This window comes from Taudactylus pleione, unplaced genomic scaffold (genome assembly GCF_031769625.1).
Source record: "Taudactylus pleione unplaced genomic scaffold, aTauple2 ptg000207l, whole genome shotgun sequence".
Taxonomy (NCBI): domain Eukaryota; kingdom Metazoa; phylum Chordata; class Amphibia; order Anura; family Myobatrachidae; genus Taudactylus; species Taudactylus pleione.
The window spans coordinates 4,707,501-4,734,404 of NW_028284609.1; the positions used below are offsets into that span (position 1 = coordinate 4,707,501).

Genomic DNA, 26,904 nt, shown 5'->3' on the forward strand with positions numbered 1-26,904 from the left:
ATAAAGTGGAGATAAGGGTACTGCCACAGAATAAAGGGAAATCAACCCCTTTGTAAAATACAGGCTTTGGCATAGCAAAGGAGATTTTAATTAGTATCTGTAATATTAAATCCAAGCAAGTTGGCTTACAACTTTTATTTTAGTTTTCTGAAAAAAAGTTAAAGCAAACAGACCCGACTGTAAACAATCAAAATTGCTCTTAATATAAAATTTTTTGCACACTTAACAGTTAGATATTGAATTTGACTATGAAACAACAAATTAGCTTATGGGTTATCTTGCTATAGAAGAGACTAATGAAGTATTGTGAACTTTTACTTTACAATCACTAATCTATATTTATCTACTGTAGGAATAAGTAAACAGCTAAAAGCAAACACAATAGCAAACTATTGTGCTGAGTTCATGGGAAAGAAAACATTAAGGTTATGTAGTTATACGCAAGAAGTAAGGTCAAAGGATACTCACTATACAGGTTTGCAGTTTTAAAACATTGTTAATGTCTCAGATGAGATGCCGACGGATAGATTCACATGATTGACTCTGTGAAACTGTTACACAGTCACAATACAAATTGTTCATCGAGTATGCCTTGAGCAATAAGCTGGGATGGAACCGTCAGTAATGGTAGAAATCTTTTATATGTTCTCTCCATTCACTTACGTTTTAAGAGGAGATGGGTTTAAATGAAAGGAGATGATACATAGAACAAATGTATCTGTTACAAATCCTAAAATGTCCCTTTCAATGCATGATACTGTATATGTAAGTGAACAATTGTCATAACCGGAGGCACTAGAATCTATGGGTGGTAAAGTATTTCCTTTTATTCCATCAAAGCAAATATGGGCAATAAAATAATATTAATTAATCTATATCCTCAGGTGATTTACTGCACAGCAACAGGCACACTCATGATTTAAATTCCACATTGAATATATTAACTCAGTGATTCTCAAACTTGGTCCTCAGGACCCCACAGAGTTCACGTTTTCCAGGTCACCACCAGCAGGTGCACAAGTGTACTCATTACTCACTGACACATTTTAAAAGACCAACAGGTGCAGTAATTATTTTACTTGTGATTCTGTGAAGAGACCTAGAAAACATGCACTGTTTGGGTCCTGAGGCTAGAGTTTGAGAACCTGTGCATTTACCTGATGTTTTCATTACTGTATATGCCTCAAATAATTTTATACTGTTTTCTTAAGAAACAAATAAGGTTTTGTTTTGATGGTACCTTATAAAGTTCATAATGAATTTGTTGTCTGTCTTTTAAAAGTATACATGGATATTTGGAAAGCTGGAAAACAAATTTTGAGTTGAAATAAGTAGGGTTGGAAAAAGCTGTGTTCACCAAGTTCAACCTTATATAAACTCTGAGTTGGCCCAGAGGAAAACAATTAATAACCACTGCGATAGTGACAATTTAGCATGACTAGGGGGGAGCTAAGGTGTCCCGCTATGAGTCTTACTATCAACCATAGAGGCATGAGTTGGATCCCTCCAGGGGGCTCACATTCTCTTGCTGTTGCTGGGGAATGAGATGCTGTGATACCACAACATTGTGCACTCATGTTCTGACAGTCTCATCCTCAGTGCAAAGAGGAGCCACCTATCCAGCCTAGTGAGCCCAGCAATGGTGTAATGCAATCTCCAATCTGCTTACCAAATTTTCTATAGAGATGATCAGTTGTTAGGTAAGAGCTGGTCGGGACAATATATACATTTATACCCACAGTACAGTCTTGTAGCACTCACTGTGAGGGTATTTATGACACAAATAAATATATTGCTACTGTCTCCGGATTAGCTATTTGAAGTACTTTATGGATCAGGCAGCCTTGGATATTTCTAGAAAATTAGAAAAATGCTACTACTTGGGTCATAACTCCAAAAAAAGAGAGAAATGGAAGGGAACATTCTGTGCAATTCAGTCAAGTCAGATGCATTCTGTGTACACATTTACATAACTATCTGCTTTTTTTGTTGTCACTCAGTATTTTTGTTGTTTTTGCTGTCACTCACCTGCAGCAGATATATCGGCTATCTGCTGTGCTGCAAAGCCGATGTGATATGTCTGTGAACGACGTAGTTCACAGACATATCGGAGGTACACACCCGTGATGCTTGTGCAAAATATCGGGCGTTCAAGCTGATATATCTCCCATGGTGGGATGCACCATGTCAGAAATGCGGAGAGCAGGCACCATCTTCTTAAACTCCGCCCCCTCATGGCAAAATGCAGTGATTCATGGGTCAATATGGAGGAGGCGGAGCCAATACGATGTGTTCCATTAGAATTGCATCATCTGACTCCTCTGGCTCCCGATTGCCGTTCGAAACGTGCCATTTTGTCGCTAGTGGGAAGGGCCTAATGACCTCATGCCAGCCTGCCAAGTCCATCCTTATCAGGTCTACAACCTGCAGCTGCTGCAAGGTACAATAATGTTGGCCATACACCTGCACGACCAGCATCAGATCTGATTCACCATCCCTGGCAGTCCCAGCGGCATGTTTGTTGTATTTCAAAGCACATGATCAGTCGTACGATCGATCGTGTGCTTCAAGCCCTCATTAGGGAAACAGTCATTGAAATTAATTGAATTGCCGCATGATGGATCGCATGAACAAAATAAACGGCACAATCTGCACACGATAGGATGGAACATATGGGCTGCACATCTGTCCATAAGATCCGATTCTAGGAGCTGCGGGAGCGCGCATCGGATCTTATCTTACTAAAATAATGCACAATTTTCACAAGATCCATCATATGACTCGTTGAAAATCGGGCACTCAGCTCAAAATCGTGCAGGTGTAAGGCCAGCATTAGTGTGTGTGTAATGTATGTGTGACATACAGTAGGTGTGTGTGAGGTATTTGTGACATGTATGTGTGTGTATATATATATATATATATATATATACACTATATGCATGTGTAAGGTATGTGTGACATATGAGTGTATATATATATATGTGTGTGTATGTATTATATATATCCGGTTTCGCAGCTTTTTCAGCCCGGTCCGGGACGCCAGTGTTAAGCGGCTGATTGATTCTTCCCCAGCACACTGCACGGATGCACCTTCCACTTACTGACCAGTCCTGATGTATGAGGTAAGATCATCACCGTAGACACACGCGGCACATTATGCCGAGCAGTCAGTTCATGGTTCCCTCATGTTTTGCAGGCTGTATACCTCGATTAGCATTGCCGGTTTAAACGGCGTTCCAATTGTGTCATGGATCAATGAGGTACTTTTTGACAGTTTTTTTGTCATTTAGAAGGTCAGACATCTGATGCATGGGTGTAATGAGGCTTTTTCTTTAATATATTCTCTCGGTTATGTGGGCTTGTCCCCACAGGACAGTGTGACCACTGGTGAATGGGTCTATTGGTCAATTTTTTATATTGGTTTAATTTCATATATATGTGTGTGTGCACTGATGCCGTATTCACTTTTTTGTGCATGCAGGTATATTTGCACTATATTACAGCAAGCTTTATATATATAAAAGCTTGGCTCTACATAGTCTTCTATTACTTCTGGGGAGCCTGTTAGACTTGTCAACTTGTTTCTTCTCCTTTTCTTTCACAGAGTTTTTTGTTATCATGCATATATATGTTTTTTTCGGATGAGGTCTTGATAAAGGTCCGGATTGGGACCGAAACGTCGACCAGAACATAGATGCATCCCAATAAGTGTGAAAATGGATTATGAATAAACATTGTTTTTAATATTCAAGTGGCGAGTGCCTCCTTTCCTTGGCTGGAGATTCAAGCATTTATGTGGGATTGACGAATCCTTGGAAGCACCCCATCGTTGTCTATTTCTTAGTTGAGAGTGCGGGACAATTTTGGTATATATGTGTGTGTGTGGAAACCCCCCTGTAAAAATCCTGTGTTTGCCCCTGTAGAACATGTTCTCTGGATTGTACCTCTGTCCATTTATTATTATTTATTTATTTATTATAATCATCATCGTTATTATTATCCTTTATATATATGGCACCACAAGGGAACCGCAGCACCTTACACAGTGCATAAACAGAAGCAGTACAAACAAAACAAGAAAAGCAATATGACGGCTGAATCCACAGGTTTGATGCCGTTGTTGGCAATTGGGAGGAAATGATGGTATAAGCGAGGGAGGGACGAGCACGATCAGGAAAAAAATAAGTAAGACTCAGAAACTATCCATTCACTACTAATTAAAGTAATAGTAATACATTATACTTATTTATAGGTCTAGTAAAACCCCACATTTAAATTTTGTTTATGAACTATCAACATATAGGGCCATATTCAATTTGAAGCAAAAACTCAACGAAGACGTCATTTTCGCCTGTTTCAATTATCCCGTTTTCAATTTCAAAGACTTTTCGCCGGTGCGAAAAGTCTTGGTTAAAAAACGGGGATAACTTTTCACCATGTTTTACATGGCGAAAAAAAGTGCAGAATTGAGGTTTAGAGGTGCAGGTTTAAAAAAAATAGCCTGCACCCCTGGGACTGTCCTATAAAAGTAATCTGTGTAAAAAAAAAATTAAACAAACCTTAGGACACCCCAAAACAAGGTCTTGAATTTTGGGGTTAAAAAAAAAAGGGGGAACAAACTTCTAACCTAGCATAATTGATTCCTAAGGGGTTCCCAAGTATGCGGCAGGTGTTTTAAAGAATGTGGGTAGTAGTGGAAGGTGCATTTTTGAAGAATTTTAAAAAAACATTTTAGGGACTTAAAAATATGCTTGCACCCATTTTCATGTACCCCAAATTTGATGGCCATAGTTATAAAAAAAAAAAAATAGATAAATGCTCTTCTTCACCTGTTCTTCACGGCGCATTTATGCGCCTGCTGCGGCTATTTCAAAACCCTGACTCCCTTCAGCAGGCAAAAACGGGGGTACCATAGTGATCCTCCATGTCTGGACATCTTTAGGGGGCTCCCAGGATGATTTCCTGAAAATTCCCTGTACTTTCCCATATTTACTTTCCGCCAGGTTCCGTTTTCGCACACGCCCGATATTTCATCCCAGAAAAATGATGGCGAAAAGTCCGACCTCTGACTTTTCACCATCAAATTGAATACCCCCTATAGTGACATTCCACTGCAGCTCTGTTGAAAAGTAAAATGTTGCTTTCCCCACTTCCTTAGATACAGCTGTAATATCTTTCACATATCTTGATGATACGTGACTCAGGTTCCTGTGACATTACTGGCCCTGCCCATGTACAGTATGATGTTTATAATCATCCATTCCGTACCATGCATATCTGCAAAGCAAATCTGACTGACTAGCTGTCAGACTGTCTGAATGTTTAATTCTCTCCTGACAAGGGAGTCTGTTCCAAAGAGGTGGAAGAGAGGACATGATGGGCATATTTATTTTAGTTAACCACAGCTTATCAAATCAGAAAGAATGGTACTCTCAGGACTTGCAGCAATGTCACAAGACAAGTGTGTTTATTGGAATTTGTAATAAACACATTTGTCTTGTTATATTGCAGTAAGTCCTGAGAGTGCTATTTTGTTTGATTTGATGGATTTCAGATAAGTTTAAAGCCACATAGTTTTACATCTCAGCTGGAATTGGGCTTAATATGGGTGACCAACTCAGATAGTGACTTGTTTTTTTGTTCTTTAATGGGTAAGCATTCATATCAATGTATCTCCGTTGTGATATGCTAATATGTTGCTTGATGTGTAACTTATGTGTAAAAATGGACTCGTATTTTGTCTATAATTTGTCTTGTTCAGTGTTTTTTATAGTATTTTGGCAAATGATGGCAGGGCTAAAAAACAAGAAATAATGTATGAGCTGAGAATGTTGTCACCACTGGCTGAAATAATTGTAACCAGCTATAGTGGATTAAAGGGAGAACGATGAGTGTTTTTAGTTCAGTGTAAAATAGTAGATAAACTTTCCTTTTGAACAACCCAAGTAAAACATTTGATAACCTAACAAAACATTATTAAGAACAAAAATGAAAAATAACTACAGAACTTTGGTAAAAATTGATAGAAAGTAAAGCTGGGTACTTACCGTTGAGACCACTCGGCTGATCGCGTAAACGCTTCCAATCAGCCGAGTGCTGTGTCCCTAGTTTGACCTCCTATGAGTCCCCTGCGAGTCCCATACACTTTGTGCTAGAAATAGTTAAGTGTGTATGGGCTTCTATGGGATCAGGAGGTTGGGTCGAAAAAATTAAACCTCCCAATCCCGACCATTGCTTGAGCGTCAATAGCCATTTACCAGCTAATGCTCTTTCATGCACACCTATACAATCCTCAGCCTGATCACCAGAAATCAAGTGATTGAGCTGAGGATGGTATAGGTGTGTACTCAGTTTAAGACAGTACTCCCTAACTAAAGTGCAATATAAGTACATTTACAACAGTAGAGGAACTTAATATACAAGAGGTTCTTCAGTTTAATATACCTGGCACACACTCATGAATGGTAATAGAAACACAGGCCTCACCATGCATGTAAATGTGCTGGAGCATGATTTACCTAAGCACAAATGTATGCCAGTTCAAACGCTGAATTTTCCAAAGTTAGTCTCTATGCGCATTTACAACTTACAAAGGGGTCTATTTACTAAGCTGTGTTAGGAGATAAAGTGAACGGTGATAAGGTACCAGCTAATCAGCTCCTAACTGCCATGTCACAGGCTGTGTTTGAAAAATGGCAGTTAGGAGCTGATTGGCTGGTACCTTATCACTGTTCACTTTATCTCCTAACACAGCTTAGTAAATCGACCCCAAAATCTTTCCTCTGGACCGTATCCTTTCCACTAAACTAGGTATTGTAATTCATTCTGTAGTGTTGTTGTGGTAACATTTTTCTTCAACAAATTATTCTTCCTCTTCAACATTAACTGGTGTTGGTGACAGCTATACAATTCTGCTTGGCACAGTACTCTCACTACAGTATATAGTTTAGGCAGAGAGGCATAAAATGTATTTTCATAGATAGAAAGAGTCAGAGTAATATTAGCTAATATTTAAAATGATCCCTACAAAATACCCCTATATTGGTGCTTATCCAGATAAGAAAACACCTAAGCAGCTCTAAAAGGGGAGACAGCTATAGTCCCACTAATGAAAAGATAAGACAAAAAATATAGTACAGCACTACTAATCTCACACCAAAAACAAAATACTAAACTTACTGCAAAATAACAAAAAATTGTATTATCCTAAAATAGCATAATAAAATATTAATATAACATAATGCTTAACGAGTATATAAACACAGTGGAGTGCAAATCAAATGTCTCCTACAGAAAAGAGATTATATGCATATGTTATAGTTGGTAGGAAGAAATACACATTCTGGCCACTACAAAACAAATGTCCCAGTAAGTGTCCCGGTAAGTGTGTACAGAATATTTTGAGTGATAAAGCTCAGGTGGTCACAAATGTCTGTATTCCATATGGAACCAAAGTCCCAAAGCAAATCTCTTACGGCACAAGCTAAACAATCCCAATATAAAAATGACACATCCAACAAAGTAAGATACTTGTGGGGATTTATATATTACTTCTCTACTGGTCCTGGCACCAGATTTTACTCTTATTAATGACAAAAAACTATGCTCTCCACAAATGAACTGTGCTCCATTTCCATACCTGGAGAAAATTAGTCAGGTATAATAATGACATCACGAAAGAGTCTCTCCGCAGATACCTCCAATTGCTAGCTGTGGGCTTGATTCAGAGATGGATGTAGTGTCGATGTTTGCACAGTTGAATGATTATTTGCTAGTGCACCTGCGCAAAATGTCCTGGAAACCCCTACAGCACAAGCATACCACTGAGTGTACACAGAGACTGCGGCTGTGTATGGGATTGCTTCCATTTGAGCTAGCGGTGTGATAACACTTTGTCTTTTCTACTATCTTTTCTGGCAGCAAGTTTCCCCACCACCCTGGGTCACCAGAGCTCCTGTAATGAGAGCTGCAGTACTAGTCCTTACCAGAGGTGATCTCATTTCCCAGGTGTCAGGTAATAGATGTCAGTTACCAGCATGGACTACACCTGTCAGTGGCCTTTTTAGTCTGTCTGTTTCCAGCACTCATTGTTGGATCATTTATGTTGTCTGCCTTAGCTTTGGAGTAATGTTCCCTGTCTGTTCTGATCTACCATACCTGGAACCTGTCACGGATGTTACATTAATGTTTCCAGTTCATTTCTGCATCTGCCTGTTATGTTGTTTGCAAGAACTTTGGATTCCTGTTCTTGTGAACTTCTGTATCTGCTAAGCTAAAGAAACTTCTACCATTCCATTGTATTCTCTCACAAGAAACTGAACTGTATTTTCTCACATTTAACTTCATTGTTCACTAGTATAATCTGTGACTTGTGGTTCAACTGTACACAGGGGTTCATAACATAATGGAAAACCATTGGAATTTCCCGGGAGGTGACTGGGAGACAGCTTGAAGTGATCACAAAAAAAGTTGTTTCATTGGTGTGTTATGAGAGTGTCACGGGCAGCCATAGAGCCATGTTTAGAGAGCAGCCAGAGAGCCATGTTTAGAGAAAATTCAGAAGGATACACTGTACCAGCCATAGAGCATCATAAGTGTCTACGGTGATAATAATTATGAGCTGATGGTGGAGTTTTGAGTCCACCGGTGGATTTGCACTGACCGTGGTCATTGAAAGTGGGCATCTCAGGGCTTGCAATGTCCGGTGCTCATAAGTACACAAGGCGAAGGCTGAAAGTAAAATTTGCTTCAAATTCCAAATAAATTGCAGCCGTGCATGTATTTGTGCACACCTCTGTCAGGCTCTGCATTACATGGCCCAACTCTGTTACATTTAGTAGTGAAAGTTCCAAGTAAGCTATCACAAAGAGTGGAAATGAAAACATTAATGCTGTAAGGTCATATCTCAGTGGTAGGGCACTTTGAAGCTTTTGATGAAGAGGGTTTATAAATAATAAACAGGTGCAGCCAGTTTAGTGCATAGTAGACAAGGTTTATTATACAGTACTATAAACCTGCTAAAACCTTGTAAGAATAGTGACAGCTATACTGTCAGGTTTGAGGAAAAACCAAGTGAGACAACTACAATAGTAGCAGCATAGAAAATATGTCTTGGGCTAAACCCTAAACAGAATACTTAAACTAAGAATATGTTAAAATAGAATATAAATGTTTCTATAAAAAAAAACAGAGATCGTTCACATTACAGTCACTGAGTCTGGGGTCTTAGTATAAAACATGACAGAATACCAGCAGCAAACAATGAAGTAAAACAGACAGAAGATACCGGAATTGGGAGTCATTGCGGAGTCACTCGGTTGTGACAAGATGGGAGTGTCAGGACATTGGATATAGGGGATTATTCCCTTTCTCATCCAATCAGTTTTTAAGAATGCTTGTATTGTATTAAGTTAACCATGTTTATATTTATTTTATGTCCACAAGTTCAATTCTTAAATGTAACCAGATGGGGTCACACACACTGCTACTATTGTGTAAGAATGCCTTTTGCTGGTGTACTGTTACTTCTGTAATATTCAGTAGTCTACATCTGCACATGTGCATATTGCTGGAACTCTGCGCTGTCAGTGTTAGGCTACCAATGGAACTGATAAAACTACTGCATAGGGGTTTCTAAGAGGATCTCTAGAATGATAAATGGAGAACAACTTAGGTTCTGTATTACTGTGATTTGTAGGGATACAGAACATACCTACTGACCCATCAATAGTACATAGACCACTAAGGGTCATATTTTTCATAAATCTCGATTTTGCACTGTTAACTATCATCTCATATCATTGCTGTTCGCAGCGACAAAAAATGAATCTTCAGTGCAATTTATCAAGCAACCTAAGCTGGGTAAGACCATCCACTATTTCGGTGAAGAGTTTACAGAACAGTGATAGCTATATGCTTCCAGATTCTGACCCACTCGTACTAATGAACATGTGCGGTAGTTAGGCCGGGCATATGCATAGAAACATTACTGAGAAGAGGGACTGTACCATCGTGCAGCTCGCTGGAAAGGGATTCAAGGATCCCTCTCCATATGGGCTTTCCCCAATGGGAAAAAAAACAGCTCATAACATATAAACTTGGCATTAGCTGTTGGAGACATGCTCCAATAAACTAAACTATTTGGGGCTTGTTAAATATCCCTATATTGTTGTCTCCATAGAAAACTGAGTGAACCTTTTGTAGACTAATACCACAGGTATCTGCAGCATTACAGCATTAATACATAGCAAATGACTTAAATAATGTTGTCCTGCTATTAAACCAGGCTGAGAATTCCTGCCACTTCAAGTATGTACAGTAAGTATGTATGGCATAGAGAAAAGAAAGAGACAAGGAAGTCACCTACTTTACATACAGTACAACCCAGTACACAGCTTCTGATATAGCTAGGGCAGGGTAAAACTGTAACATCAGACAATACTCATATATACATGCCATGTCAGCTGCGGGTAAAGGTGTTGGGTTCTGACTGAGGGCAGGAAGACAAGCACCAATATATATATGGGTTGACTGGCAAAATAGCAGTCGCCACCACTTTACAGTATCTGGCATTTTAACATATGTTTTAAATATTCTATTTATCCATCTCAAGGCCTCCTTATCAACAGTGCTGTTATTTACTTTCAGTTACCTGACAGGAAATTGTGGTTACAAGTTTCAAACTTTAAAACGTGTAATAGCAATTTAGGAGCTGTAACTCTATTACATTTTCAGTATAAGTTTTCAATAAAGGAATCCCTGTAAAACATTCTGTAAATAAATATTAATGTACCAGTCTGGCCTTTAAAATTAAAGCTAAGTAGATTCTGTGCACAAAATGATCTATAGACAAATAGAATTTCTCTACAGTCCCATGAAACTTCTGTTTGGCCAGTATTGCTTTACTTATAAAGTCTGTCTTCCTGTACACAACTTTCTTTAAAAACAAAAAAACACCCATCTAGATGAGGATTAAAAATGTGCTAATTTGTGTGACTAATTTAGAGTTACAGCTATGTGCGCTGTGCAGATGCTTTGCTTTTGAGTAACTACAGCTAATTTTTAAGGATCTCAGTTGCATCTCCACTTCCATCTTCGGAGCATTTGCACGTCATGTAAGTATCCCATGGGAGTGTGGTGGTATATAGATGGAAAACTGAGTTATTTAGAATTGTGTGTACACAGAGACACATCTGATTTCAGGTGGATATCTTGCACCGAAGATAAGGCTGGTGCATATGTGAGCTGATAAAGATGATGGCTACCTTCACAGATGTATATAGGCCATGCAGCAAAATCTAAATTCAAAGATTTGTATTTATTTCCAAGCATGCACTGTGGCCGCAGATGCAGCTGGATTGTGTGCAACTCTAAATCAGGCCCTTGTACACTGCTGTATGTAGGCTCTGCTACCTTCAACTATGAGTAGACCACTCCTTTCAGTTCAATTAAAAATTAGGTTCACACAGCTAGTTATGATTTTGCTAATGCAAATAGAGCCTAGTGTGTGTTTTCACAGTGAGGGGAGAGCCCCGAGGGCAGCCCAGCATCTCCGGGTGTGCTGGGCATACCCCCAGGGTGATAAAAACAAGGGTATGCTACAAGGTAATCCCCCCTCAACACTAGGTCACATCCCTTTCGGCGTGCAGCATCCCGATTCCTACACTGAAGATGTTGGGAAGTATGGGTAGGGACTGAAATGAATGATCGGGTTTGATGTGAATGATCAAATATTCCCTATAAAGCGCTACATAATAATCATGCCACTATATAAATAAATGATAATAAGTAAAATAAATAATGCAGGTAGATTGATTTACAAATAGGCATTTTCAACTTTTGTGCTATGCTACTCAGTCACTGCTGGTTTAATTGATTCGTAAAGTAGTTTTTATGCACAGAGTTTATGTAATTGAACTACAGTATTTACAGTATGACATCAAGCCAACATTTCAATTTTCATCTAATAAAGTCTATCATCTTCTGTCTCTGATTCATACAGAGGATCTCATTTAAAAAAACAATGTTTCCCATGGAATCTAACTGTTTATAATGTCATTTTTGTCTTATATTTTATACAACCTGCAGTTCAAAAACATGTCAAATAAACATTTTTAGTATTTCCACTTACTGAATAAGTGAATAAATATAAAAAAGGCAGACCTATCTGTGACAGTTTGCTAAGATCCTGGGAGAGTTTGTTTCCTTACAATGCACATGAGGTACAGTAGTTATGTTCTGCTGAGATTCACAGTTTCTAGTCCAATTAAGAAAAGGTAAAATATTTGCAGGAGCTGGTTCCCATTATGCTCTTTGCATAAACTTTGCAGTTCCCTGCTTGTTCTGTTCTAATCATGTCCTTGAGGAAGGTCAGGGATATGTGGTATCATGTTAGCAGAAGGGATTGCAGTTCAGTGCCATAAATTGTATATACTGTATGAATCATACTTATTGGGAGGTTAAAAAAGAATATGTACAAGAATACAGAAAGTACACTCGCACAGTGCTACATACAATCACAATAGATGTTTCAGAAATCTGGATGTATCACTGCATACTGCATATGATGTGTGACAGAAGGATGTATTTTACAAAGTCAAGTACACTAATGAGACCAATGTTTTTCAGTCATCCACAAATGCACTATTTAGCAGCACAAATATACACATTTTTAAGATACAGATAGGCTAAACTATATTTTAAGCATAGAGAATTAATGGGCAACCTGTTATTAAATTCTTCTCACTGACGTTATAGACAGATACATTTTATCTGGAAAGTCAGTAGCCAGTTATTCTGCTGCTAATGGGGATGACTATATTATACAAGGTCTGGCCAATTGACCTTAGAGCAAAGCAGTCAGATATCTCCCAGATAAAACTGAGGTCTGTGAATGCAGTCCAGCAGATAACAACATACACAGGCCAATAATGCTGATATTCTGACTGCACTTGTTAAAGTGCCATGTTACAAGAATCCATTCAATCAGTTAATTATAGATATCAACATCAGCTTATTTTCCATCTATATAACTGTCAAGAAAAAGCCCAACTAGGTGGAGTAAGTGGAGATAGGGGCTGTTGTAATACAAAATGGGGTCTAATTAATTTTTTATAACTATGCAATTGTACAACAATTAGCCCTAAAACACTACGCCTGGGCTATAAATGATCGTATTTGAATGATTTACAATGCATAAAATCTGGGTGGCTGAGGATCATTATGACATATGTGTAAATCTGTCTGAGCTATAGATGCCTATGTACATGTGTCCAATTTGCCTTTAAAGCATGTAACCAATTTGGCCACAAACCTGGTAATTCTTTTATCACTTTGTAACTAGCTTTAAATGGATCCTCCTTTCTTATAGTCAATCACATAAAGTTGAAAATGCCTCATTTATGGACTCATGTGGTCCCTGAAACATATTGCAAAATAAGTATTTGCCAACTTACCTCCAGCATACATTACAGCCAGCATAATAGATGATATCCATGCAATTTCACTGTATGATGTGCTGAATATCTCCTGAATTTCCTTGAAGTATACTGTAATGGCTTTGGGAAATGCATATGAAAATCCAATTGAAATGAAAGAAGCCAAAACTACAACCCATCCCCAGCCTCCATCTGGTGGGGTGTGTTGTAGTGTCGCTGGCGTATCAGGCATTTTTTAACGTGCAGATATTCTGAAAAACAAATATCATTTTTTCTTAGTTTAGAAATGAAAATACATAAAAAGTGTTACACATCCTAGTTTCTTGAGTCAGGCCTTTACAAATGATAAACATTATATAGTTGGACGGTCATGCCAACAAAATCAACTCTTCAAAGCTTTATATACAGTGTCTTAGCAACTGTAATATTAAAAGAGCAAAGAGTGGCTGAGGTAGATTTTTACTTAAACTTCAGCAACAGCCCATCACCTCGCACATCTTTTGTAAATATGGCACATTAATTAGGGATGAGCATAAGAAACATACATGCAGCGGACAAAATTGTAAAATATAACACCACATGCGGCCACTACAAACTGTATGTGGCATTAAGGGGTCTATTTACTAAGCAGTGTTAGGAGACAGAGTGAAAAGTGATAAGTAAATAATAAGGTGCCAGCCAATCAGCTCCCAACTGTCATTTTTCAAACACAGCCTGTGAGATGACAGTTGGGAGCTGATTGGCTGGTACCTTATCACTTACTTATCACTTTTCACTCTGTCTCCTAACAATGCTTAATAAATAGACCCCTAAGTCTTCTAATGACTAACCATGTGCAGAAAGTATACAGCACCACTTTTCTACAAGAAAGTCATATAACTGATGGTAGTGGAAATTGTCATCTCTGGCATTATTATAGAATATCCCATAAATGCTAATTTGGATCAGTTCTGGTGACAGAAGGCCATTTTGATTAATCCGTTGGATGATGACATAACCTCTGTGGAAGGGCAAATTGTTACAGACATCACAACAATCAGGAAACAAATGCTGGAACATGGGATGAACATGATTCCTTTAAGAGCTTTGACTTTGCCTTTTAAGGATATTACTGTACCCCAACCATTTCAGGAAAATCACCTCACAACATTACAGAACCACTATTACCCTTTAAAAGTTTATCTTTTGTTCACTGTTTGGTAGTCTATTGCCTGTCATCTTTGCCCTACTATACTTTCAATCATGCATTTCCTGGATAAATGAGGTTGAAATTTGCAGTCAATCTGCAATTGTTTGACTGTACTGTCTTGCACTTTAAATGCCTTTCTGCCCATTGATGCCCTTTGTGTTTGATGTTTCTCTTTTGGAGACACAAGCTGAAATTGCATTAGATAACTTTGCTTGTAGTACATTAGCAAGTTGATTGGTTGCTGAAGCTTTTGACAAATCCACTCCAACAATTACCCCTCTTCCAAAGTCACTTAGATCTCCTTTTGCAGTCATGCTAGCCATAATTATTAGCATCCAAGCAATTCATCATTTTTATACATGACCCTGACCCATTTTAAGGTATTATTTGATTAATTAATGCAGGAACCATTATTGTGTCCTTGCATTATCCTTTCTTTCACGTTCTCCCACTTCAATTACTGCAATGTCATCCTATATGGCATTACCCTCATAACTCTGTTCCCAGTTCAATCTGCCTTAAATGCTATGACAAGAGTGATGATTTACTCTTTCAACTCCAAGTCCATGGTATAACTATATCCTCCAGAATAGTCCAGAAATTCAAATTACTCACTCTCACCGACAAAACCCTCAATAACACCAATTCTTCTTAGATCTCAAAGCTCATTATAAAACACTTTTCATCATCGCAACGTAGACATGCACCTTGCCTCCTCTCTGATAACCATTTCTCACTATTGCCTACAATCTTCAATGCCACTATAAGCTGTGGAATTTCCTACCATACATGATCCTGTCATACATGGCACTTAACAGTCTAATATTTTTTACAAAAATAACCCCAAAATTGTAGACTTTTTTTATATGTTCAAATCTGAATTAGTATAATTTTATTATCACATATACAGGTTTTGGTCGCATTGTTCACAAAGTCATGTAATGGATAGCCGGCAAGGACCAGCACCCTGGATCCTTACCGAACACGACTATCTACTGAACATGCCCGTCAACCTGACGACGCTCGTCAGGTTCGGCATGTTCAGAGATAGGTCAGGCTCCTACACTGAATGACGTTCAGTGAACGCCGTTCAGTGCGGGCACCACACCTCGGCGACCTGAAGGTCTGAACGTTAGACGTTCTTTCAGGTCGCTTAGTGGATAGGCCCCTTAATTTGATATATACACAATTCTTAGGTACAAAAATGAGTCATAAATATTAATTATCACATATATATACACTTTTATTTTAATTTGATTTTAATTTTCCAGTACAATTGAAAAAAAAAATTTACATTTCAATGCAAAAGGACAATGCTTATAGGGGGCAATTCAATTGTTTTGTGGACAAGCAAATGTAATTGGCACCCATTGGAGTGCCTAAACCCATCTACTTTGGATACCAACTTATCGCACATTTCTGCTCGCCACCTCAGGGGGCGGTGAGCAAAAATGTGTGCACCTGCGGCTATTCGCACCCAAACAGAGCAACAATTTAATTTCTCCATTGGTCACCCAAAAGAAATAGCCAGGGGCAGAAATAATTGAATTGCTCTCATGAGGTATTAACCAGTTACAAATCTTGGAAGAACAGCACAATAGAGCACTAATCCCAGTAAAGATCCAAAACACAGCGAATTATAATATTACTACATCCAATCATACATGTAACAAACAATAGTAAACTTATAAACATCAAATTGAGCCATACTGTATACACTATGTAGACAAAATTGATTGGACACCCCTGCGCAAGTGAAATGCATACCATGCATACCATTGCACACGAGTTCCAAATGGTCACTAATGTGGCAGTATCAACCAGAACACTTTGTAGGGAGGTCCATGCACTTGTAGTTCTGTTTGAATGTTTTTATTAGGACAACAATGCCACCTGTCATGTTTCCGAGCGACACTGGACTGTTATACAGAAAATTCGGTAGCCCGGATGGACTGGCCAGCTCAAAGTCCAGATCTTAACTCCATTGAGAACCTCTGGGACGAATTGAAGTGACAGATTCATTCTAGGCTGACTCAACCTTCTTCAGTGTCACAGTTGGTCATTGTACTTAAGGCGGAATGCTAAAACATACCGCCTGCTATTGTCCAGTAACTTGTGGACATTTTGCCAAGAATGGTGTCTGCAGTAATCACTGCACATGGTGGACCTACAAAGTACTTACAACAATAAAATCTTGTTGATCTATTTGCTGTCAGTGTCCAATCACTTTTGTCTACATATTGTATATATGACTTAATTAATCTTACAGAGGTTGCGAATCTTTATATCTGTAGAGTCCTAGGGCTAGTACTCCTTGTGATAGATGGCATTAATAATAACCACTGTTCTTGTTAAAGTAGAATTCCAAGAAGAATAATGCAGGCTGTCTGAGAAGAAAATTAGCCCTTCTGTCTTAAACAAACACGGAGTATAACTATATTTATCTAGAGCTCCAGTAACATAAACTCACCAAATGACACATAATACAGTATAAACATCCTTGATATAAAAAAAACTTAAAAAATAAAATCTATCAGTGTCTGATTGGGAAGCTGGTGCTCAGCAACCATGGGCATCCAGTTAGTTTAGCTTCACATTTGCACTAAGCGCTACATTGGTCATAAATTCTGCAATTGGTAAGTGACCACCACCAGGACATACAGTGGAGAGTTTCTTGAAAACTATTAAGTAGGGAAATGGTTTGTTCAATATAATAAAAAGAGGGCGGCTCCCCTCTAGTTGTTCTTAAACTAAATATCTAATCTTAAAATTGCAAAACTATAGAGCAGGTGTAAGTATGATAAGAACTCATGTTTGGTGATTCATATCATGTGCACCATACCTTTGTAAACTTGACCTTGAATCTTTCACTTTGGGATTCTTTGCTAAAGGAATGTATTGTTGAATATTTTTACGCATATGTTATAGGCAAAGTGGGAAATAAGACACTGTGGCTGATGCCTAAGCATTGTGCACAGTGCCTGAAATGTGTTAAGCAAAGTAGAAAAGATCTTCATTACCTACTTAGACTAGGAAATGTTAACAATACCTAATGTATGTTAGGCAATGTGGGAAATTAATTACCTATTTTGTTTAGTAAATGTAGGAAATTGAAATACATGCTATATGGGATCCACTTAGTCTGTCTCATAGGTTTTCAAACTCGGTCCTCAGTGCATTTTTTCCAGGTCTCCTCACAGAATCGCAAGTGAAATAATTATCTCAACCTGTGGATCTTTTAAAATGTGTTATTGACTACACCTGTGCACCAAATAGGTGACCTGGAAAACATGAACTGTGTGGGGTCCTGAGGACTGAGTTTGAGAACATCTGATCTATCTGAACCACCTGAAAAAGAGGGGCATGTATCCAAAACTTCAAAAGAGGACAAATTGGAGCTTGCCCATAGTAAGCAATCAGATGCTACAGTACCTTCTGTTCAATAGAATGTACTAGATAAATGCTTAATGGAATCTAATTGGTTTCTATGGGAATCTTCTTTGATTTGATCAATATCTTCACTCTCATCAGAGCACCATCCATTCTCCAGTCAGAAAATGGAAGAGAGTCTACAGATAGCATTACCCCTTTGCCTAAAAGCATTTAGGAATTGTGCACAATGCCTATAGAAAATGATTGCAGTTTACTTTAGAGATGAGCGGGTTTGGTTTCCTGGAAACTGAACCCACCTGAGCTTCTCTTAACTGCTCGGATCTCCGCTCCATTTTCGAATTGAAAAACAAGGCACTACATCATCTTCCTGGTATTGGATCTCGCATATTTTGGATCCAATATAAGTCTCTCTTGCAGTGATTCAGCTTCATTTGTCACAGGACCGCCGAAGGGGAAGGAGGGTAGGCTAATTAGCAGGTGTAGTGACAGTTACAATTAGTGTAATGACAGTGAGTGAGACAGTGAGAGTTAGAACAGGTTTAGTGACACTGTCTTTAATGGGCAGTGCCACCCACATCAGTGACAGTCCCCTAGGTAATCTTGGCCAAACTACTTTTTTGTATAGCCAGTCAGCAAATCATTATTTTTTTCTTTATAGTGCAGGAACATCATTTAATATTAATAATATTACTTGTATGTGTTTTAAAAAAACAAAGTTTATTGTGTCTGTGATATATAACAGTCAGTAATGGTTAGTAGGTTAAGGTCCACCGCCTTATACTATCTGTGAAGTGTGTCGCAATCAGTGGGCACGTTTTTATTTGTTAAAAAAATTGTATATTTTTCTGTAATAAAAACTTCAGACCTTGATACTTTGTTTGTGGCCTTGATACTATGTCTGTGATATATAACAGTCAGTAATGGTCAGTAGGTCTAGGGCCACCGCCTTACACTATCTGTGCAGTGTGTCACAGTCAGTGGGCACATTTTCATGAAGAAAATATAAATAAATGTTGTGCTAAAAACTTCAGGCCATGATATGGAACACAACATTTAATAGAACAGCAGGAGCAGCAACCAAGCACTTGTGCTACAGCTGCTGCCACCAACATTCATCACAACGATACAGTATCATTGTCATCTACTAAAGCTGATGCTCAAGGGCATAGAAGCTTTCAGTCAGGGCATCTAAAATTAAAAAAAACTCCATTGCTAAAGAAAAAACACCTTTAATAAAGGGAAAGTTTCAGGCAGAAAAACATAGTGGCAAGGGAAGGCTCAGGCCTCGTATTTTATTTCTGAGTGGTGGTTCTGCAACTGCTATCAGTCAGGCAACTGCTTCTGCCTCGCATGATGACACAAGAGAGTTTCACTCTAGAAGAGGTGTCAAAAAAATTCAAACCGGAACATTAGAAGAAAAAAAAACACTAAGGCAGTTGTTCAAACTGTGTGTTGTTCAGAAACATCAAAAATCCCTGAGGAGAGCATAAGTGTGTCCGCAAGTGCTATGTGTGAGCCTGACCTTTCTGTCTGTGTCTGGGGATAAGTAGAACAAGTCAAGAAGTTGGTGACCTAGACATTGACGACACTAGGATGGAAGTGCAACAAATGAGGGGGATATTTGTGTAGCTGACACAGGCGCTTATGAGGCTGTTGATGAGAATGATTTTTGTAAGTAAGGCACCAGTGGAAGCAGTTCTTGCCCCTGATAAGAAGAATACCTGGACATAAAATGTAAAAATCCACTTCTTATGTGTGATATTACTTTTACCCAAATTCAGACAATTGTCTTGCCTTCTGTAGCATTTGTAAAGCCACATTAAGTGGCGGTAGGGACTTTAACCATCTAGGATCATCATTCCTGTTACATCATTTGCAGCGCATTGCATGAAAAGTTTTTGACAAAATCATAAACTAATTTTAAAAAAGCAACAACAAGCAGCCCAGCATCAGCTAGCTCCCATTTCTCTGCTAGATCCAAGCACCTGCAATCTGCAACACCAACACCTTCATCATAAAATATCCTTAATCATGATCATAAGTAGTCCTGTATCCATTGTGATAAGGCTAACTGAGTCTACCCTTCCTCAGAAGAATCCTTGAGTGCTAAGCCTGCTGCTGCTGTTAGGATCTTCATCCCAGAAGGGGACCAAGAAAACTAGTACTAGTAATAATTAAAAAAAAATTGTGGATCACTGACACCAGGGTTAAAGTGGACCAGAACAGGGTGGAACTGCATTCCGTCACTTCTATTTGGAGATGGAATCAGTTCCTTCTCCTGCAGCCAACCACATGATGTCATGACGTCTCTCCCATAGTTCTGAGAAGCAGCCAGGCACTATTTTTTAGTGCGTGCCTATGTAGTGCACTGTTCCTTTTATTGAAAGAGCGCCGGGTGGGGAAGTTTCTCCACTTCTCTAGGACAACTTTATGTCCTGACTGACACCAAAACAGCTATGCTAGTATTAGATTTGCATCCAATATTCTCCATTAATGCAGTGCATTTTAGACAGTTAATTGGAGTCCTGTGTCCCCGCTACCAAATCCCATCTAGATTCCACTTCACTAGAAAAGTAATCACCCACCTGTACATGGACATTAAAAAAATTTAATTAGTGCCCATTAAAATGCCTTTGTACCCACTTTCCACTTAACCACAGATATGTACACAAGTGGAATAGGGAAAACTAAAGATTACATGACTGTGATAGCCCAGTCTGTGAGTGCATAGCCTTTAGCAGCAAAAACAGCAGAATCTAACAAATGCCAGCTCGTTCAGATGCAGGCTACTCTCTGTATCACCGGCTTCACTAAGAGGCATACCGGTGTCAACCTCTTAGGAACTCAAAGATGCCATTGCAAAATGGCTTACCCCGCTTGGACCCTCCTCGGGATTTGTGATTTCTGACAACAACACAAAATTTGGTTCGGAATACAAAAATGTTATTAAATTGACATATCCTTTATTCCTTTTTCTGCCCTTAGGCCTCTGTTATAGTTCTTGATTAATGAAAATATTCTTGGTTTCTAATATGGGGTCATATACTTTATTAAACTGCCATCCTGTCTGCCACTGCAGTGCTACTCTGTATCCTAAATGTGCCAGGTTGGAAGTTGAACTGACACGTGTTTGTGCCTCCCACTGCTATCACTTAGCTTAGTCAGTCAGCTAGCTCGGTGCAACTTTTAGACTAAACTGAATGAAAACAATATTGTGAGCTGTGAGGTGGTTAAAATTGACTTGAAATGACTGGAAATTAATGTTATTGAGGTTAATAATACTGTAGCAACAAAACAGGCTCAAATTATGTGATTTTAGCTGTTTTTATCATTTTTTGAAAAAAATACAGATCCAAAACATGTGAGGGCTGTTTTGGCAAACCAAATTAGAATAAAAAAACAACACACGGGGGTCGGCACAAATCTCTATATTCTTTATATCCCACTTTCCCTAAAATGATCAGACACAAGGCCTGGATTTCCTACATTGATTGTAAAACATATAAAATATCAATTGTGAACATGTAGCCAACCAGCAAATTCTTGAAGAAATAGAATGACAAAATAAAGTCTATCTTGGAGACTTATTTGTGTTGTTGCCACACTAACTAGTAAACCAAAACAACCTAAAGCAAATGGATGGAATTTGACAATGAACTAAGGGCCTGATTCATTACCGATGACAACTGCGATTATGCACGCAATCAGCTGATTGTTGTGTTCTGCGCATGCGTATGCATCGCAGTGCATGTGTGCGAAGACTCCACTTTGATTGGGATTGCGATCGCAGTGACTACAAAGTTCCATCGCAAAGTGATTGACAGAATGTGACTGTTTTGGGGTGGTGACGGGGGGTGGTCGGTGAAAAGCAAGCGTGCCAGTGCATTTGAACGCCGTTACATGGGCGTGTATAATTTAGCCACTGCGATGCCATACGCAGCTTGAGTACTCATTGCTTGCAATGAGATTAGCAATTCCTAAGTAAGGTCAGCCCTCGATGTTACCGATGGTTTTGCAGAATTGCTAAGTATTACGGATGTGTGTAAAGTGGGAGTCCTTATGTTAGGCTGCGACGGCACAGCGATAGCATATTTTCGCAGTGTGACTGCGTGCGTAATCGCTGCTGCGATTGCAATAGAAATCTTTACTGAATCAGGCCCTAATACGACTAATACTACAATGTAGCAATCATTTTATATTCATAGATGTTGGCTTATAGGAATTGCATGTATTGGTGAGAAGTAATTTCCTGTAGACCGAGTTATATCTGCAGCATGTAAGCAATGCCATAGCTGCAGTGTGCAAGGAAGAAATAAATCTTATAATAGTTGGTAATATATTTAATGTGGGTAAGAACATACATGAGGTAAGCTTCCTATTCCATACTGCTTCTATATCAGTTCATTGGGTAAGTGTAGCACTTATGGCTGATCTTGATTGTCCGATATTCAGGTTTTTGGTTGATGTTCTGAAAAAATGGACATGTACTGTACTTAGGGCCAGATTCATTAAGGATCGCTATTGCTAAAGCGTACGCAGACGTATACATCACAGTGCGTGTGCACAAAGCCACCACTGCGATCACACAGACCATGGAGAGCCATTGCAGAGTGATTGACAGGCAGTGAGCATTTGGGGCTGGTGATGGGGGAGTGGTCGGAGAAATGTATACATCACAGTGCGTGTGCACAAAGCCACCACTGCGATCACACAGACCATGGAGAGCCATTGCAGAGTGATTGACAGGCAGTGAGCATTTGGGGCTGGTGATGGGGGAGTGGTCGGAGAAATGCAGGTGTGTCTGTCCGTTTGAACGCTGTTGCATAGGCATGCATAAATTAGCCAGTGCGATTGCATACACAGCTTGAGTAATTACTGCGTACAACGAGGTTAGCAATTTCTAAGTAAGGTCAGGGCTGCTGTAATTCTGCGTTAGGGGCCAATGGTACTCGATGTTACCGAAGTTTATGGCGGTTTCCAAGGTATTACGGATGTGAAATAGCGGTATTGGGAGACAGAGGGCGTCTCTATGCTGGCAGTGCGACTGCATTGTGATAGCATTCATTAGCATATTTTCGCAGCATACCTGCATGCGATTATGGAGCTGTGATCGCAATAGCGATCCTTAATGAATCGGGCACTTAGTCAACTTCCAAACTTATATGACTGTCATGTATGTTGGGATAATGTGAAACTTTGGGCACCTATGAATATATTTTTAAATCTTGTACAAACATAAGTCTCAGACCTAGCTTGCTAAAATAATTTGGATAAGAGTGGTGAGCATATCTACAGCCAAGCTGAAAGAATATAAGCCACGTAAAGTACTGTAAGTAATATTCTGTAAGTATACTGAGATTCCAGAAGAGATTATACTGTAGTTTAAATGTATGTGTCTAGTTCCTGAAAGATTCTGAGAAATAGTTTTCATTTTCAATATATAAATTTTTGCAAATTCATTGTTGACCCAAAGTACCTAAAAAAGCAACACATAGTTTGGGTGACTGGGGTAAGGAAAGTACCATACAATCAGTGTGGTGGTGTAGTTATTTAGTCACTTTGCTAACAGAGATATCCCAGATGTCTTCTGATTTTTGAACATGTATATTGCAATTGCCTTTGTCCAGTGAGGGCACAGTACAAGCCTGCTGTCTGGCCTTAATCACTGGAGAAGAGTGTTTAATATGCATGGAGGCTTACGCGCTATAGAATGAAAATTTATTTTAACATACTGTTCTGCTCCAAGTAAAATAAAATTACAACTACTGTATTTGCCAAAAAAAATACTTTTGGGCCATTGGCTTGGCTTAAATTATATTTGAAAACTCATGTGTGAAGTTGCTCATCACTTGGGGTACCCAAAATAGAAACTTTATTTATTTCAACCTGACTGAAAAAGGACTTTTGTAACACATTACTGAAAGCGATTGAAGCTCTGTGGTACAGTATGAGACTTCTTCATACTTATGTATACAGTTGGAAAGCAGGTGGAGAAATAGCTGAAAGGCAATGATAGACTGCTGCTCTGACATACTGGGGAATTCGTCTATGGGCCTCAGTCAGGGACAATATGCCTTTAATATTTGATTATAAAAGCAATTGCTAAGGAGGCTGACAGGGCTCCATCACTATGATGCGTAATGGGTTGGCATACATTAGAATAGGGTGCAATAGTTGAATGTTCCACATTCTGGCAACTACTTATCATCAGCTGGCTTTGTACTCTCTCCTGCTGATCACCAGGGTCTTACAAAAGGAAGAGCCTACATTCATAAGCATAAAGAAAGACTCCACATAACACTATCAGACAAACTCCTCACCCCTGAAGGGCAATCAGAGACTGCACCATCACAAGACCTAACACATTCTGGGCTGCATCATAATCCGTGTTATTTTTGTAGGTGACATGTACACAAAGTCCGTGACAAAATAAAGTATTGGGAAATAAAATACAAAAGAATATGTAAATATGAGTAAAATGTAATATCATATAGGAATTGTTAAGCTATCAGTAAATGTAATATTTATACTAAACAGTATTGCAATTTGATATGTATTAATAAAGTAAAATGATTTTTAAAAATGTTTATATAAATAAATTGTCCAAGAAAATGCATTCAAATTGCTGTTTAAATGCAAAAGAGAGTAGCAACATTTATAATATCAGCCTGTAAAGTGTGATTTTCAGAAATATTTAAGGTAATCAACGTTGGTAAAATAGATCCTCATGAAGTAGACCTGATCAGTATGGTATGGCATGTGTAACATTATCTCGTTCTAGGTGTGTAATTTCTAGAATGCTTGCTGTATTGTATAGTACTGTACAGTAGTCACTAGAAGGCTCTCTGTATTGTATACTGTACAGTAGTCAGTAGACGAATGTGTATTGTAAACTGTACACTTGAAATTTTGCTATTTCATAGAGGTCACTAAAAGTACTATATATTGAATACAGGTCACTAGAACACTTTCTGTATTGTATATAGGCCACTAGAATACTTTATGAATTTTAAATTGGAGGGTAGAAATCCCTCTGCATTTTATAGAGATCATAAGAATGATATCTATATTGTACATAAGTCACTAAATTACTCATTCCATTATACAGAGCTCACTAAATAGTGAACAATACTATTCAGATGAGACGGTGTTGTATTTGATTACAACTCCTTAACATAACATTTAGCTATATAAAATCTCACCCTTAGCTACAGTATATCCACAATATTTTGGTCAACCCCATCTTTCAGTTGCGATACACTTCTAGAAAAACATGGGCCACTTGTTTGTGTTTAGCCCAAGGCTAACGTTGCCATGCCTCCCAACTCCAGTGCCTAAGGCACCCTAACTTACAACTTCTTCTAACCACCTCCATTCCATTTTAATTTAGATAGCTAAACCTAGCTTAACATTGGTGTGGGTGGCTGACACTGGAATAACAGGAATAAACATTGTACACTACTTTTTTGAGTCCTAAAAAATAGTATACATCTAAAAATGTTATTCAATTGATTCATTAGACAAAACAGTGGTTAAACAGTAAAATATCATAGTTAGAAGTTGTATTGTAATGCATTAGTTTTAAGATAGGCATTGTGCACATTACATTCTCTCTCGAGAATTCACAAGCAGCAGCAACATATATGGAATGGAAACTTCTAAACATAACAATGAGTTAAGGAACTGAGTCACCCTCTCCATTCATATCTACAAAAATGCTCCACACATCAGGTGATCTGTTAAAGCAGTTCAAGTGAGAAGCATGTGACTGAGATTTGTATATATTCAATGACATGACTGGCCCTGGCCAGTGCAGATACATATTCAATTAACATTACTATGTACGTATAGCTGTTAAAGTCACAAAGGTAAAATAATATGTATGACTATAGATCCCAGATTACTAAATACACATTTGCTGTTTTTCTTTGAAACCACTATTTATTTTTAAAACTTGTTCTATCCGGTTATAAAAAATAATCTGAATACAGTTTAAATGTGTATGTACATATTTTTTAACGAAGGAATTAAATGTAAGAATAACATATAAAAGAAATGTTGCCAGCAACAGTCCATTTGTACAGTGGTTTAGCTGCCTACTCTCAGGCACCTACTGCAGGAGAAACTCATGTATGCCACTCACTCCTCTTCTGTAGGAAAAGTGGGTAGTTACATGGACGGGTATCATTGTGTATGCAGGTTTAGTAATAAATATACGCTGAATGTGGAGCTACCGCAGGAATGTTAGCACAGTACATTTACAGTTGACAATAAATGAGTGACAGTCCAATTCTCTGTTGAAATTAAGCTTTGCTTTTATTGCATCTTTTCCTCTTGCACAGTTCTAGTTACATGACTCCCAGTAGCATCACTTCACATGATAACACCAGAGCTGGCAATCTCACATGCTTAGATTGTTATGACCAATCTTTAATTCTCAGTTATCAGAATGTTTCCTCTTGCTATGATCTCAAACCACTAGAGCGCAGCTTCCCTTTAGTTCTTCTGTCTCCCGCCCCACATGTACTCACAGATGGAAAGGTCCTGCACACATACTTTGCTCTGGATGCCTCTGATAATAGACATTTACAGTATCACCTAGTCAGTCTGAAGCACCTGATTTGGTTGAACCCCTGAACAGGGACAGAGGGGTGGGGAAAGAGGGTACTAATTACTCAGGCCTAGCACTGTCTGAGGGGCCTGGCAGGGGCCCTGGGAGCAGTGGAGGAGGAGAATGTCCACCTCTGCAGCACGAAGCGGTATTTGTCCAGTGTGTTTTTTTCTGAAGCGGCGTGACCACTCCTCCCAGAATTTGGTCACACCCCGTCTCTACTGCTCCCACAGTTTTTCTCGGCAGCCCTGTCCCTGATCACTGTGCCCATTATT

General features: G+C 38.7%; 1 protein-coding gene across 7 annotated transcripts in view; it reads right to left on the reverse strand.

Moving 5' to 3' along the window:
* The window catches only part of LOC148517857 (monocarboxylate transporter 2-like), a 284,753-nt gene that overhangs the window by 238,329 nt on the left and 19,520 nt on the right, over positions 1-26,904 (reverse strand). For all 7 annotated transcript variants that reach the window (XM_088478118.1, XM_088478119.1, XM_088478120.1 and 4 more), the window contains exon 2: positions 13,455-13,687. In XM_088478118.1, the coding sequence (XP_088334244.1) occupies positions 13,455-13,668 (214 nt within the window). In that variant the 5' untranslated portion in view covers positions 13,669-13,687. The remainder of the gene's footprint in view (positions 1-13,454; positions 13,688-26,904) is intronic.